General features: G+C 47.8%; 1 protein-coding gene across 1 annotated transcript; it reads right to left on the reverse strand.

Moving 5' to 3' along the window:
• Positions 1–11,778: 11,778 nt before the first annotated feature.
• B0H18DRAFT_951879 (uncharacterized protein) lies at positions 11,779–12,356 on the reverse strand (the record flags this gene model as incomplete). The annotated part of the gene is made up of 2 exons (XM_048042055.1): positions 11,779–12,002; positions 12,032–12,356. The coding sequence occupies 2 exons, from the start codon at positions 12,354–12,356 to the stop codon at positions 11,779–11,781; spliced, it is 549 nt and encodes a 182-aa protein (XP_047897721.1).
• Positions 12,357–17,931: the final 5,575 nt, after the last annotated feature.

Below are 17,931 nucleotides of genomic sequence, written 5' to 3' on the forward strand. Positions count from 1 at the left end.
GCAGAGAAGATTATGGCAGGCTTGTACAGGCTGCCAGACCAGGAAACAATAGGTGCCCCGAGAGTGTACGACACTGGTGTGTTGCAGGCTCCTCAGATGATGTCTTACTTACCTCGCCCTGCAGCTGCGCTACATGCCGTGAAGCAGGCGTTACCCCCCTTCATTCTCGCTGCGCTACTCATGGTAAGCGCGTTGCATACTCTATCGGGACTCAACCGCGAAGCCGCGAACCTCGTTCTCGCAACTTTTCGTGCTCTACTTTATGGTGCATTCGTGATGTGTAGCCAGAGCAACACTCCTCGCGGTCCATCCCGCCTTACGATAGAGCATCAGGCCATCCTCGATTGCATCCCACGCGACATCAGATCGGTCATATCCCACTTGAAAGTTGAGCCTCATATCACGAAATACGCATCCTGTCCTGCTTGCTCATGTCTATATGCACCAAACGAAGCCATCCCTGACAACCCGTACCCCCGCTATTGCACGTTCACCGACACAGATCGACCTCCATGCGGCGCGGTGCTCGTAAAGAAGGAGGTTCGTGAATCAACGACCAGCCACTCACATGCTGTATGGTCCGCTCTCCGCCCATATCCGTACCGGACCGTCTCGTCCTGGATCGCCAGCTTATTTGCTCGTAAAGAGCTTGAGCAGGTGGTAGAGAGTGCGTGGGATCATTCTGTGGCACCAGGAGGTAGATGGACGGATATCCTACATTCACCAGCACTCCGATCGTTCCACGGACCTGACGGCCAGCCATTCTCTAAGCAGTCAGACCAGAACGTCAACCTCGTTTTTGGTCTTTACCTCGATTGGTTCAATCCAGGTGGCAACAAAAAAGCGGGCAAGTCCCGGTCTCTCGGCGCAATGTACCTCGTCTGTATCAATCTTCCTCCTCGCCTACGCTTCCGCCCGGAGAACATTTGTCTTGTCGGCATCATTCCCGGACCCAATGAGCCTTCCCTTCATCAGCTCAATCACTTTCTTCGCCCCCTCGTCGACGAGATGCTCACCCTGTGGCATTCCGGGCTGTGGCTGACTCAGACCGCTCGCCACGCTCATGGGCGACTTATCCGTGCTGCTATCATTCCACTCATCTGCGATCTACCCGCCCTTCGTAAGGCTGCTGGATTCGCAGGCCATTCGTCACGCCACTTCTGCTCGTTCTGTCTCCTCAAGCGTTCTCATATCAACAACATCTCGCGCCCGTGGCCATCACGTACCTGGCAGGAGCACTTAGATATTGCGAAGCAATGGCGCGATGCGGCGACCGAACACGATCGCGACACGCTTTTCGAAGAGCATGGTCTTCGGTGGTCGGAGCTTCTCCGCCTACCGTATTGGGATCCAACTCGCTACGCAGTCGTTGACGCTATGCATAACCTTTTCCTCGGCGAGCTCCGCCACCATTGCATGGCAGTCTGGGGTATTGATATCAAGGATCACAAGGACAAGCACGGGAGAACAACTGGTGCCAACACGACGCCGCATACACCCGAAGAACAGCAACAGCACCTTACCCGCCTCCTGAACGCACTTCGTAAAGGTACTGTTCAGGCAGTCATGCAACCCCGAAAGGGGTACCTCGTTGCATTAGCCCAGCTGAATGACATCTCTCCGGACAAACTAACAAAGCGCGAGTACGCCAAGGCGTTACTGCTATGGGTGCGTCATGCCCGGGCTTTCTGCGCTCTCCTTGCTGACCATGGATGAGCTCAGTGTGAAGCACATGGTATCGAGAGCCTTGCTGTACCCCCGGTCCTGTTGACTGCCACGGCTGACTTCCACCTGGCTAACGGCCCCTACGACATCTCTAAGTTCCGCGTCCTTACCGCTGATGTGATCGATCAGCTACGACATGACATCAAATCCGCCTACCTGCCCTCCTGGATCGAACGACCACCTGCGAACTTCGGCAGTGCTGCTCATGGCAAGCTCAAAGCAGACCATTGGCGAACTGTATGTACAATCAGCATGGTCATTACTCTCACGCGCATCTGGGGCAATGCAGCATCATCGAATGCAGAGCGTCTTCTGCTCGAGAACTTCGTCCATCTCGTCATTGCTGTTGATCTCGCTTCCCGCCGATCTATGGACCCTGAACGTGCCCGTTTATTCGACCAACATATGGAAGAGTACCTACGCACCCTGCGAGAAGTGTTCGATCAAGACCTTGTTCCTAACCATCACCTCTCCTTGCATCTGGCGGGCTGTCTCCTCTCGTTCGGCCCTGTCCACGGCTGGTGGGCATATCCATTCGAGCGCTTCAACGGCATCATCCAAAGGCTGAATACAAACAATCAAATCGGTACAATCACCATTTCTCGCGTTGTGAATAGTGCTCACCCTTGTATCTTCACAGACAAGATACCGCTGACGTACATGCGCATCTTCCACGCAGCGGCAGAGTTACGTTGGCAAGTTTCGTCAACGGAATGGCCAGATGATGAGGGAATCCGCGAAATGCTCCGCGCGTTTGATGTGGTCTATCGCGATGCGGCTCGGGGAACGCGCGCAATTGACATCCTTGATACGATACCCGACTCTTGCCCTGACATAGTCCTCGAGGCAACGTACTCCAGGCTCAGCGACTCTCGCTTGGACAGAAACACCTACAACGCTCTTCTCTACCTCATGAATACCGCAGGGCTTGTACGCAAATTTGCGGCCTACGACAGTAATGCTGACGATAACGCCGTTCTTTTATCACCTTTCGCGCGGTTCCTTCCGAAGCTCGAAGCGTCCGGTCTGATGTATGGCACGCGTTCGGGGAACATTAGGAATTCCTTCATTTGCTTCCGGGATCCATCGTCGCACGATCCGTCCGTTGTCCACGCAGGACAGATCGCACAGCTATTCCTGCACTCCCACATCAATCCCTCGTCGAATGAGCTCATGGTAGAGCCTTACATTGTTGTTGACCAATACGAAGAACTGTCTCAAGACCATGCGCGCCAGGACCCCTACCGCAGATTTCCGTTGCTGAGCACGAAGCTCTGCTACAATCGGTTCACGGGAAGAAGCGCGGTCGTACGCCTGGTCGATGTCATCGCGCATTTCGCCGCCTTCTTTTACGACCCAGACGAAATTGGCGAAAATTGTGTTGTTGTACGCTCACTTGATCGCGTACGTCAACTCGTCTGAACATAGCCCCTATCTACTAACATTCTCTCAGAGTTGACAGTCTCTTATTAGTGTAACGTTCATGATGCCAGTGTACCGTTTGCTCGGGGCACGTGTAGCAGAGGCATACAGGAATCATCGAAGCTCCAGAACCGCTCGTTTGCACAGCGTGCTGTCCGGAGCTTCGACGTCTGGAGTGCTCCCGTTTTTTTGGGTTGAAGAGCTACTAGGAGCGTCGAGTAGAGCTTAAGGTCCCAGCACCAGACGTCCCGAGTGCTCCAGGAGCTACACTGGCATAGCTACACTGAGCTCGCAGTGATGCTCCGGCAGTTTTGAGTCACGAATGCACTTCGGAGCTACAACAGAGCTCCTGCTAGGTTTTCAAGTTGCACGAACTGCACGTAGCATCACAGAGCTCAGAGCTTGGGATCTCTGGGCCTGCCAGCTACTACCGACAGAGCTGCTACCGACGGTGCGCTCCGGCTTCACTTCGAAGCTCCGGAGATCCGCGTGGGACGACTCGGAAGGCGTAGCAATCCGTGCTATCCAGCTTCGGAGCTAGAGCAGAGCTCCCAGGGCCCGAGTCACAATCGATTGACGGTGCTCAACGGACGAGAAGCTCTGCATAGCTCTTACATGGCTCCCGGGCTCGACGTGTTCGCTACAAACCCCTAACAGTAGCTGCCGACGGAAGCTCTGGGTGCGGGAGCTTTCTGCGCTGCTAGGTCAGTCGTGCCGAGCTGTGTCGACTGAAACGGCGCGACGCACCGCTGGTCGTGGCCAACGAGCCCTTCGAATAGGCTGGCAGACATCGCGCGCCGACCTCATTTGCGTGCACGGCAAACAACGGCGCGGTACGCAAGTCGTCCGTGATAGCTTATATATTGATTGACATATACCGCCCCGGGAAGGGACAGGTACATGCTAATATCCCTGACCATATCCCAGGGCGGGACGCGTCAGTGGCCACGAAAGCGCGCCGGGACATGTCACGCCCCGTGAAAGGGCAGTCACATGTTGACATCCCAGACCATACCCCGGACATTTCCTGGGGCGGGATGGGTAAGCGCGCTCCGGACCGGGATATGCGCGAGAAATGCACAAGATGGGAAATCTGTGACGGTCCGGGAAAGGCAAGTGACCGTCACAGTGACAGGTGCCCGAGCCCGACGCGTTTCCCTGTCACATCCCTAACAGGTATATTCGCCTTTGCCCGTCGTGTAGGTATAATGTCATAGAGTATATAGCTGCTGTGACTTGCCCATTACCTTCAGTGATTATGGCACAATTCACACAATAAAAAACACACAAATGCCTCTGTGCACATGAATGCATCCCTTTTCACCCTCAAAGTGACTCTTTTGAAGCCTGTAGACTGCCCATAGATTCTGTATGTCTTTATGACATCTGAAACCTGCCATAAAGGGTAGCTAACCTTCCCCAAATGGTAATTTCCATGCAGCTGGTCATTCTGGGCTCAGAAAATGCAGATAAAACCAGGGAATATTCTGTGCAATTGGAATCAGCCATAGTACCTGCTGTATGTAAGATATTAATCCAGTTTAGCACCCCCAGAGGCTACAACTAGTGTGACTTGCCCATATCCAAAATCCAGACAACAGAGAAACACACATACCTCTGTAGACATGATTTGGTGGCATTTGACGGGGATACAATGACTGAACTATGATCAATTGTTTTATATCTAGTAAGCTCACCTAATTTACCTTCATGCAGAGTGTCTTTCATGTTTAATTGAGAGAAGCAGTTGAATGAGTAGCAAAATGCTAATATAAAAAACAGAAGTGACACTGTGAGCATGAATTTGTTCTGTTGCATTCGAAACACATGACATATGACTTGTATGGCCATGTACATAGTTTCCAACACATTGATGTCGCTGGAACATACACAGCAGTGCTATGAATGGAGAAATATTGTCATAACATGCATATGTTAGTGTCCCAGCACTGAATGACCATATAGGGCAATCATCTCTACTTGTTTATATGCTCAGGCATGTTCAACAGATCTCCTGGAATATTACCTGATTTTAACGCACTTTTCTGAGCCTAAAACAAGTGAGTTTTGCTGCAGTAACAGGGTGCACTTACATCGCTTACTAAGCGCGCATCTAAGCGCCCGTTGCCGAAGCGGAGTCGTCGACAGGCCAGAATTCTGGCCTGTCAACGACTCCGGTCACTCAAAAGGAATTTTGGAGCACTCCCATTGGCTGAAATGCTGACAAATGTTGCCCTTTAAGGTAATCTTTTAATCTCAGCTCTTCATGCCGAGTTTTTTGATGGCTTCAAGCCACACTAACTGAGCTCTTACTAGAGCCCCATTAAATGCGGAAAACTCCCAAAATATTGCTTCTTCATGCAATGCCCCTTGGGTACTGGTAGCAGTGTCCAGGTTAGGTATCTTTGAGAGTACTGAGGCATATAAGCAGATCTTGGTGTGTGTATGATGCTTGTACTAGACAGTTCCACATGTATGAGAGGCTCTGTGAAGTGGGGGATATCAAACATACAAAACTGCCATATATGGTTAGTCCCCTGCCCATTTGGGAAGTTGGCCATGCATGGCCTCTGCAGGACTGGATAATTAGCAGGAAAATCAGAGAAAAATCAGATAGTACTATGAATTCATATTGAGTTGACTGTTGAGGCTCCAATATGGCAGAAAACATATGAGAATGCAGAATGACCCATGCATAGCCTGATACAAGCCACTCTGTCAGTGAGTCTTGGTCCATCTTGTAAGAATCAGTATCACCTGGCAATTCCAGACAGAATCCTAGGCTATTCTGTTTGTTCAACTATTCAATAGGGCCCTGAAAAGGCAGGCTGCCAAGCTGTTGGGCTGAGTTTGAATGCAAGCCACAAGTGCATTAGTGACACTGTATTTGCTGTGCTATGGTCTCCCAAAAAATCAAAAACAATTGGGAAAATTTCCAGTCATGTATATGATGTCAGAGAGGCTTTACATAGTATGCTTTCCCATAGATTCATATAAATATAGCACCAGTCACAAAGCATATGACTACTGGCTCGTTTGTTTTTCCTGTGATGCTTACCAACTGCCTATGAATTGTGTGACCAAACCTGCTATATGTGATAGTTTACATTCCCAAAATGGAAAGTCTGAGTTACCTGCTGTGTCTGGGCTCAGAAAATGCGGATAAAACAAGAGAATATTTTGAATGATTCCACTCAGGCTCACCATGAACTGTTTGCTGTAAGTATTGATTGGCTTCTGTCTAAACCCTTGGGCAGGCTATGGTGTATTCAGAAAATGGTGGACACCTGTGGCACAAAGGCCACAGTTCATGCAGAGCATGTTCATAATACTCACTCTGTGTCACATGTCAATAGCATAGCCATCAGAATTGTGGGTCCACAGAGCTTTTTCACACTGTAATGATCCTCCAAAGTGATACAAAGACATTGTACAAGTTGTGTTATGCAGTTACTACTGTTGTGAGAAAATCTATAGGCTAGCAATGTCATAAAGTGGGGCCACCACACTACCACACATAGTGTATCAAAGTCTTTGATGGTCTCTGCAATGCTAGATAAATGGTAGGAAATAAGATAAAATCAGACAATCCCATGACTTCACATTGTGCTGACTGTTGTAGGCCAATGCAAGACAGTACATCTCACATGTGCTAATGCAGATGCACATAGCCTGATGTCGGCAGCTCTATTGTAGCAGTCCAGTATAAGCATGTCTTTGACTAATCTTGTAAATATGAAGCAGTGCCATTTATATAGTATGATGGTGCTATGCTTGGTTGTTAGTCCCTCAGATGACTTTTGCCTGGAACATATCTAACCTCTGTATGCACTACCATCATCCTATTCTCATGCAATGGCCCTTGGTATGACTTCAGGAGTACTCTCATTTGCTGCAGCTGTTTCCTTTTACATGTGATTATAAAATATCAGCTACTCATGCTGGGTCCTTTCATGTTACATGGTAAGTGGAAAAATGAAACTTTAGACCAGGGTGTGAACATGTTTGATATATGAACAGCATTGGAAATATGAATATGTGGCAGTGTGCCTATTAGCACCCAATTTGGCAGTTGATCCTGGATGGTATCTGCCATGCCAGAGGAATGTCAGTATCAACATATGGTGTCTAATCCAAATATGGTACCATTGTATGTGCACACACAGTCCCCCAGAAAATGACACTGGTAATCAATTACCTTGGGAGTGTGTCTGAAGATAAAGAAATCCCTAGACTTATGACCAGAGAGCATGACCATTGATAATAGGCATTACTAGAATACCCAGGAGAGGCAACAATGACCCCATGTGCCAGTCTTAGTATGCAGGCTGTTGTTAGGGACAAGGCATTTTTACAAGGAATTCCACATATGTGATCTTTGAATAGGATAAGCAGCAGTTGTTATCATTCCTGCACTTTGTTATCATTATTTCATTTCCTTTTAATGTACTTCACTGTAGTATTCACAATGCCTTCTCACCACATTCAGGTGATCTTTTGCTCCTCACATTGTCATGCTTTGTAGCACTTGATTGTGTATGTACTGACTGGACTATTACCAGGCTCCTAGTACTTTCCTTAGGCCCCTTGTGACCAGATGATCTGAAAGCTGTTACTGGGTGACTATTAGCTCAGAATATTGATGATAATATTCCAGCTGGCAGGCAATTTATGAGTGGTTCATCAAGCTGTACACTGAATCTGAGTTTTCATAGGGCTACACTAGTGTTTCAGGTTGACATCCATGTGGTCCCTCATGTTTCACAGAGCACATGCTTGATGATCAGTGGCAATCATTAACACATATACCCTTGCCTTGCTTTTTTCCTACTTTTGAGCCTTATTGTGCATCTTGAATGGCCTGGGAAAGTGGTGTACTGAGTCTTCTACTATTTGGATTCTATGAAGTATTTTATGTAGCTAAGAGGTAGTGCACTTGGGAAATGCTCAAAAGGAGCATCCCTAAGAGCAAGTCCAACCATTTATCTCATCTACCACTTGCTGCTGTACTCCTCTATACCTTCAATAGTCCCTGACATCAGTGATCAATCCTTCCCATGACTCTATCAGTCTTGATATCATACATTAGCCCATTACTGTTGGCTGAGCTCCACTCTAGTAACATACCTTAGTATGGCTTTGTACTACTGGTCAGTGCCTGGTAATCATTTATTTCAGTGTACAAATGGTGAGAGCAAACTGGACAGTCTTTGGTTGTATTCCTTGTATAACATGACAAATCTGGAAGGGCCTTTTTTCAGAATTCCTTACTGGTATACTTCTCTGTCTACTGGTGATTGGTTTGTACTTGGGGAAGTACTGTTAACAATCTATTGAAAGACATCCTTCTGTATCAGAAGTTCTCTCTGATCAAGGGCTAATACTTGTACAACAGCAAGTCCCAGCTGAGTAGTTGTTACTGTAGTCAACCTCCCAGATTCCCCTTCCTTGAGTTCTAGTTGATCTAGAGGCATACTTCTTTGCAACATTTCCAAGATATTTTCTCTTTGTTGATATCAACACAAACCAGTAATACTATTCATTAGTATTCTGGTAATATTGGTAATTAACTTGGCAATTCACCAAGTAAGAAACAGATTCATAATGTCTGTGTTCTCAACAGTGAGTCTCATATGAACATGCAATAAGTTACTCAATTGGGATGTTACTCATGATTTCAAACTAAGATCCTCATATTAGAACAACCTAATAAATAAGCAGGCTACTCTGAATGTTTATGCCATGAGATTGTTGAGCTCGGAATTTATTCCGCATTTCTGCGAATTATTCTGAGCTCCATTGCCCTGTCCAAGTCGTGGAATGTGTCGTGGTGTGTTCTCCTTTATTCTACATGGACCACATCACTATACCGTGCCTACTGTATTTTTTCCGATGTCATTCCCTTCAGTCTACCATTTTCCATAATGTTTGCATCTTCAGGGATTTGAACCCCTGCACTCATCCGATTTTTCACTCCTTCGTTGATTTCGACTTTGTGGCTGTTTCTACTGTACAGTTATGGTCGCCTTACATAACGCACACCATAGACAGTCCGCCTCATCGAGCTCTAAGTCCCTAAGACTTTACAGAGCTTGACTTAGGTGTGTATCTTTGATTCCTGAATATAAAAGACTTTACAGAGCTCGACTTAGGCCTTTGGAATCACTCTGAGGTGCACTGCAGCCAACAGAGATGGCAACTGGATGGTGCAAAATGTGGAAGATATGTCAGTTATGCAGACAATATACTAGCAGTCTTGCTGAGCTTAACTTCTGATGTGGTCAAAATGTTTAACTCACAAACTGACATGTATCCAACAAAAGGGATCGTACTGCCAGCTATGGCCCTCTCCCCAGCAAGTCTCCAAGCCTCTTACGCTCCAGACAGATGATGGTGCTGCAGTAGATCTGGTGGGTTGAGCGGTTGCACAGGGCCGATTTGCGGAGGGCACTATCGAACATTGGCAGGACACGCAAGAGAAGGTGGAGGACGCGGGGATCGTAGACCAGCATTCTGACAGAGGAAACGAGCAATTGAGGGTCGAGTTGAGCATTGGAAGAGTTGTTGTAGTGAGCAAAAGCCACAGTGTGGCTGCATGAGAAGTTTAGTTGGTGCTTTAGCGCTCACAACTGCTCACACGGTGATGAGCCCTTAGCTCACCTACCCACCGAAAACGTGATTTACGGTCGATACGACAGTACATTAAGTCAGTCCGGTCGACACGCTATCTGTCCTTTCGAGGGACCCGCCCGATGTCCCGTCTGTTCGAGGGAACCGCCCGATGTTCGAAGCTCAAGCGTCAATGTTCGGAACCCTTAGTGGCAGAGGCAAGCGGTTTAGAAGTGTCGCTACATTGGTAGGACTCCGGAGCAAGTACATGGCTACGTCAACCTAGCTAGTGACGACCCCGGCAACTCTCGTATCTATGTCCTCGACCACCACACCCGTGACCACCACCCCTACCCCTACGAACAGACGGACCGGTGTCGGAGCCACGGTCGGTGTTGACGCGCTCGAGCAGGCTTTCGAGCAACCCGACGAGGGTGCCGTGCGTGCGGCGCTGGTCGACTGCGATGTTGTGAATCGTTCGACCCATGGACTCGAGGTTGTCGGGCAGCTGGCGAAAGTCGGACAGGATCAACGACTCGCGCTGATACTGCGGGTTCGCGAGAGGACGACGCTCGGCCTGGTTGACTTGTTCGAGCAGTACCAAGGTCTCGGACCACGCGATCGTAGGGTAGGGCGAACCTAGGATGTCTCCCTGGTTGCCATCGCGGTGAAAGACCTCATCGAGGTAACGCATCAACTCGTCGATCTCGGGGAACGACCTAGGAGCAGGAAGCGTATCGTTCGCTAGCAGGATGGCCCGGCTGCGGGACTCGAACAAGAATCGCTGTTCGAAGGTCGGTTTGATGGTTCGAACGATAGTCTAAGTTCGGAGGCACGTACGATCATCCAACGGACTCCGTGGGCCCAAGCCAGCCACTCTCCGGGACTGTTGGCATCGTATCGCGGCTCGACAAGTCCCTCGGTCTTGAGGACCTCTAGGAGGCGGTAGTAGCGGGCAGCATACGCTTCGGAAGTTGGGTCGAGGTGCGGCATGTTTGTGTAAGTCAGGCGAACCCCTGCAGCTGTCTCATATCTTCGAGGACTGTCACCGGCTCCGGTTATGACCTTCGCCGTTCGGGGACGGTCGCCCGTTATGCGGAACCTGCGGAAGGCCGAGTTGGATTCTCTCATGTGTTAGTAGGTCCGGGTCGAGCGTTGTGACATTCGCTGATTGGCTGCTTTCCTTATCACTTTCATTCATCATTTCTTGTATTTCTCTTGGCTCTCTTGGTCTTCGGACCGTATTTTCCTGTATATACTCTGGGACTTGTTCCCCTCAAATCTCAGAGACCCCCTTACCCTCTCAATCTCACCTCGCACCGGCGAGGTTCGTCAGTCAGCCAGTACGTTCGAAGTCAGCAAGTTTGCCAGTCAGTCAGTACGTTCGAAGTCAGTCAGTCAGTTCGCCAGTACGTTCGCCAGCTCGTAGTTGCCCCGAGAGGCTCTACACTTCTCCTCCTGCCGTCGCTCGCCTTCCTTGTCACCGTTCGTTCGACACGTCTGTCGAAACCCTCCCTCCTACCTTCGAGGCTTAGCCCTCGTCTTCGAACAGTCTTCGACATCTTCAAAGCTCTCCCACGTCGTTCGGAGTCTTGTCCGTCCTCCTCCTTCTCACCTAGACCACTGTACAGTCCCCCGTACATCTCATAGACGCAGAGGCCTCGCATACCACTGCTCGACCTCACGGTTGGGTTTTTGTGTGGCTTTTGTGTTCTTTTCGGTCGCGTCAACGGCTCTCTGAACACTTTGAGAGCTCTTGAAGTGCTCAGTATCTTGCAACACACTGCTTGTGTGCTTGCCCCGTTTGAATATAAAATTCATTTACTGTTGCCCTACCATACTGTCTGGTACGCATACATACTGCCCCAATTATTAAGGTGAAAGCTATTGGCCTTGTCCAATACATTGTCAGAGGTCCAGTCTCCCGGAACAATACTTTGGGACCCAATGGGAAACGTAGGGATGAGCTGACAGGACTGATGACTTTGAGATAAAGGGATGATTTTCCCTTGAGGCATACCATCAGTTCTTGGAGGTGGCTTGCTCACGGAGTACATGAGGTGCCACGTAGGATCCGGGGCCCGGGAAAATCGAGCATACCATTCCACGTATGCAAGGGGCTCTTGCGGCCACCATGCGGGCGTGCCGCCACCTCCGTGCAATACTGGTAGAGTCTGGGGTAATTTGAAGACCACCTTGACTCTGGCTGCCCTCGTGCCTGCATTTGTAGTGAGCTGGTTGTTCACCTTGGTAAAACATTCAAAATTCCACATACCTCTGACACCAGTTGATTCCGCCTCGTCATTGTCAAGCAGAATGACGGTGTTGAACCGACTCTTTCTCCCCTTCGCGGAGGACCCAGGAATCACCTTCACCACGTTGACCTCAACCTTCCCATCCGACAACTCACAAGGTGTGAACTGAAACTTGTGATAAATGTCCACCCAGTCGATGGGCAGCCATGTTCGAGAGAGCTTGCGGCATGTGAGACGAAGTTCTGGCAGTTGAAGATCATTCAGGTAATGGGCCAAGGCCGTCATGAATCCGGGAGTGTTGTGTTGCTCTTGGACCCGGCCAGGTGTTACGGATAGATAACCCATTATCTGTCCATTAGATTAGATTATGAACTGATAGTGTACATCTCATCTTATCTCAATGTACCTAGCCACCTGACTTCCATTTTGGGAAGTAATCTACTCTTTTAACCTGAACTACCACCTCGTCCGTGTGTGAACCCTTTGCACTGTCCAAGTAAGTTCTCTGAGTCCTCGGCTAGGCTTGTTGCCCTGCCTAGGAACCATCCTCGGCTTAGGCTTGTCGCCTTCACTCAGGAATTCTCCTTGACTAGGCCCTACAGCCCAGTCTAGGACTCCCTGCTTGGCCCAGCTCATCGCTGGCAACCAATGACTTCTCCGTGCTCCCTATAGTAAGGCTCGTTGCCCTGCTAACGACTCTAGCAGGCGCTCCTCGCCCTGCTCACGACTCCAAGATCCCCATTTCCCCACTGGTTGTGTCGTGACCACCAACCATTAGGTTCACGAGGCAGCCCGGCCCCTGAATCTAGGGTTCTGAGCCCACGAGCCCTAACAGTTTGGTCCAGGTCACAAAAACGTGACCCATACCCGTACCCAGGCATACCCGTACCCACTACCCGCGCGGGTTCCCACGACCCGTGCTCTGCACTAGTTCGACACTTGCATGTTCGATCTCACTGGTTATGGGATGTGATTTGATTGAAGAACTTGGACATTGTACATATACCTGGTGCAAAACACCTACTGTACATGAGTGTTGTGGTCCAGGGGGAGTGTTGACCCAGGACCATGACACGTGCACATGACTTGGTGGCAGACTCAAACAGATGTGTTAGATGTAGAAACACCTCAGTCAAGTACTACCAGGACTCTGACTGAGGGGATTAGATTCCAGACTCACGTGGACTTTTGTATGCATGCTGATAGTGTCTGTAGCATAACTCTGTAACATTATCAGGTGTTGTAGCAATACAGTCGAGTACTACCAGGGCTCGACTGAGCATAACTCTGTAATATTAACAGCATCACTGAACAGATGTCTTATGTGGCCTGCTCAAACACCCCCACCCTTGATCGCACGCAGTAGACTGTGAGTACAACGCTGGCATACATGTATCAATTCAACCTCATCTACAGCGAACCCCTCCCTATTTGGCAATGAGCATTTCCCTGGTTTGGTGTCATAGAGGCCTACCTAGTCCCCACAACTGTTTGCAAACTGCGGCAAGTTGAGTGAAGGGCACTGCGATGTCGGGGTCGAGTAACCGTGCATGTCCTCTAGTAATGGCCTGACTCCACTGCGTGATGTTAACAAACTGTCCCAGATTGGCAACCCAGACGTGGCTCGGGACAGCAGAGAATGAGTCGTTTTGTCGAAGAGGAAGTCGAAATGGATGGGTGTAATGATGGCTGGGGACCTGAATGTCGGAGCGGCCCCAATCAACTGCTCGCCAGGCAGTTGCATCACACTGCCCGCGGTTCTAAACAATGTTGGAAACAGTTCGGAAAATGACGCACTGATCTTAGATTCAGGCTGCTTGTCAATGGAGCAATTCAAAACCCCGCAATACCTCCCGAATCTAATGTGTCGATTTTGCTGACCACTGCAGGTCACCATTTGCGTGTGTTGGCTCCATTGTACGCAGCTGAACACTTTGAGTGAGTCGGCTGTATCCAAACCAGGCAGTGCGGTATGCAGGCTGACATGAAAGTGAATGGGGTTTTGTCTAGGGATGGAGGAATGAGACACGTCCTATGGCCAAAGACGGGCAGCAATTACAGTAGTGTATAAACACTGAACAGAGGTTTGCGATGGAACAGTTGACAGGTGTGAGAGGTATGTGATACTGAATGAATTTTGTGAAGATAGCGCAATGACTCGCTGTTGTCGTGGTTTGATCCAACCCTCCACTTTGTTGAATTATATGTACGTACAGTCAGTGGTACTGAAAAGTGGTAAATGGTATGCAGTAACATTGTCAATTCCCTTCAGTGGTTATCCATACCCATGCAATGCACTACCCTTCACCCACACAGCGATAAAAAGGGCTCCGTGTTGGTTGTGTAGCAGTAACGTCCGAGAATGAATGTTGCAGGCAACTTCTGACATGTACAGCTTCTACCCCCGCAAATGCCTTTTGCATTGCCAGAAAGTATCAAACACTCTGAAGTGCTTGCGGGATTTGCATGAGCACACTAAGCTGAACCCATAACTGGCCAATATTTTGATTTTGGGTACCTATGACTGGGGGCAAGAGGTGTTGGTCAGAGCACGTGTTAAGCTAGTTAGCGGAGACCTCAGTCAACGTGAATAAACGAGACTATATTGATGTACCTAGATAGCGGAGATGACAGGTGCATTTCAGTAATGTAGAGAACTATGCAATGAGTGAACAGCTTACCCTCAGTTGACGTGAATGAATGACAGAGGGCATGCAAATACACGGAAGGAGTGGTGTCCCATACATGTGTGAGTGCCTATCTACCAGATATGGAAGGTACTGATGTACCACAACGAACATCATGTATATTGTATGGTCATCTTTATTGAAATGCTCTAACATTACGATCCCTGAGGTACAAAGGAATTGTTCTTATGACTGGAGAGAATGTAACACTTAGCATGGAGCCCAATGTGGCAGGTTTTTCCCACAGTGCATGTGACTATTTGAGCACCAGATAACCTAGAATAAGTAACACTTACTATGGTCACATTAGCTGAGTTTCAAATTTCAGACTCCCAGACGACGCGACTTGCACCAACACACCCAAACAAATGCTGTGGCTGACAATGCCCTATGGACTCCTGTAATGTCTAGCTGGAGCCCAATATGGAAAGTGGTGAACATGGCATGTGACCTCACCAGCAGCACTGGGCTCCAATATAATCAATTGCTTTTTGCAACAATAAGCACCCACAAATGGGTATGGCAAGCATATAGTCAACTTGTAGCCCTTGTTTCATAGAGTCTACAGTAAATTTATTGGGCCTCAATAGTGGGTGGTTAGGCCACAAAATGCAAAATACAGAAAAACACAAGTGACTTTGCAGAATTCAAACTGCTCATTTTCACCCTAGATATGTAGCACATGACCCATACAGTATAGCCATGTGTGTCAAACATCATGAAAATGCTTTATGCCATAACAGAGCTCAGAATGGGCAAGGACTGCTAATTTCAAGCTTGTACATGGTATTATTGCCAACCTTCCATATATGGTAATCCGTTGTAAACATCACAGGCCTCATCGACATCCCATAGTACTCTATGAATATTTCCTGATTTATCCACAAATTATAAAGCACCAGACATTCACTTTATTGAGAGTTACTGGATTTGGAAGGTTACTCACCATTTAGGGCAATGTGAGCTTTTGTGATGCTTCTTGTGCAATACTATATTGGTCCGAGATCTCGGCCAGGACAGGGAACTCGGTCAGTCGAGCCTAGGCAGTGAAGTTTCCATCTGTTTCGTGTAGTAAGCATACCAGTCAATAGCTGTAGTTGAAACAAACACAGCAATGTACCTTTTGTCTGAAATAACCCAGCCGTTCTTGAGCAATGCATGACTGACCGAGTTCCCTGTCCTGGCCAAGATCCCGGACCGATATAGTAGCCCTCCTACAACTTGCCTGAAATGCATATGTCATTGGTGAACACTAGTTACACTTCACTATATTTGTATACATGTCCCTGTTGTACCAGAACAGGCACAATAGCCACTGGGTCTAGCCAGTCACATGACCAATGACGTGGGGTCGCAACACTTGCAGCGGTGTTTTCGCTGCGACTGCTGCGACCCCACGTCATTGGTCATGTGACTTCGAAAAAGCGGTCAAAAATGCGCAGAATATTCATTCTGAGGACAAAACCTACTGATTTGGGCCCAGAAAAATCGCATAAATCCCCAATAAATCGGGGGACCTCTCTGTAGCTATCTTGAAGTACTTTGAGGTGGTATGATACCAATATGTCTACAATCACAGGTGCCACCCAATCAGCTTTCATGACACAATAGTAACAGTACCACATTGGGTGTTACCTGTGGCCACTCTATGATATCTTGGAGTGAATGCTCAAGATGAGAGCACAATGTTTAATGTTTGAGGACTCAGACAGTATGCCATTGAGGTATCCAATACATATGTAGCCTGACAAGTGAGAGTATGCACATCTAACAATATCACTAGACACAGCCATGTGTGTGCTCCCAATATGTCTGATTTACTCACCATCACACCAGAGTGGGTCTACTATTTTCCCCAGAAATTGCATTACATAGCACCCTGTGCCAATGAGTGTAGGAATGCATACTATGCTAATTGTCATTGATACAGACAGAGAGCACAGTTGAGAAGTTTTCAAATGCCTACAACTATGGAAAGATGCAAAATGGGTCACATAAAGCACTGAGATCCATGAGAAGGAGCATCAGCAACTTTTAATGTCTCACAATAGCATTTCAAGAACAGGACACAGTACACGTATAATGCATGTATGCTGACTAGGCCCACAAAGCATTGCCCAGTGTGAGATTGCCAATTGGGAGGGCACCTGCCCTATGTAGTAGTAATCATGATTGTGTGATAGCTTCTTCACAGACCTCCTCATAATTTCCATAGCCTTCATATGGAACAAAGCCTGAACATGTGCAGGATATTCATTTTGAGGCCACTTAACCTCCTTGTGTAGGCTCAGAAAAAAATCCCAAACTCCAGAAAATCAATGAAGTACTAATGAATGACATATGTGGTCATTTTGCTCACCCAAAGCTCTGGACTACAACTGGTCCATCTGAAGGAGTGAAAGACTTATGCAGACTGCCTGCTATTGTGCAAGAAAAAAACAGTGATGTTGATGATAGAATTCTTATATACAGGTTCTTGCTCTCCATTGAATATTTGTAACAATGTCTGAGACAGATCCCTCAGGTCATGAATTAGGGACTTTTGGCAGTAACATAGCTTTGATACTATGGAGGCTGTCATTTGTTAGCAATGTGAACTCCTCAGTGTAAATTGTGAGGCACAAACATGATGTGCCCACCTAATCCATTTAGCAGATTGTTGCTAGTAACTTGTTACATATGTCTGTAGTGACAGTGACATGCTATGGAATGATGTTGGGACAAGTGATGAGGAGGAATACAGATGAGAATTCCAGTATACTGTATCTTGACCATGTGACTTACTGTTTTTCCACAGCATGAGCTAAAATTCAGCAACAAGGATCATGAATGTACCAAACTTAACCTGAACAGACTTTGACATTGGGAAGGTCTAGGCCAGTATAGTAACAATTTGTAGGGAAGTATATGACTCCCTACCCAGCTCAAATGGTACAATGAACTCTAATAATTATTATTATTCATTCATTAGCATGCTCTACACAGATTATGTAATAGAAAAGACTGCCAGTTTGAGGTGGTATCATTGTTCAGTGTTTGAGACAGTACATTATATCCCAGACATGGTATAACAGGACAGCTTAGCTACAGTTAGGCAAGAACAACTGTGCAACCGCACATATCATTGGGTAATGGCTGTATAGCAATATTGGCATAGCTACCTAGAATCAATAAAGTTTTTGGAAAGGTTATGGATTGTCTAGGACACTTAGGACTCAGGATTTGTGTTACCA

This window comes from Fomitopsis serialis (genome assembly GCF_022376445.1).
Source record: "Fomitopsis serialis strain Sig1Antser10 chromosome Unknown B0H18scaffold_8, whole genome shotgun sequence".
NCBI lineage: Eukaryota > Fungi > Basidiomycota > Agaricomycetes > Polyporales > Fomitopsidaceae > Fomitopsis > Fomitopsis serialis.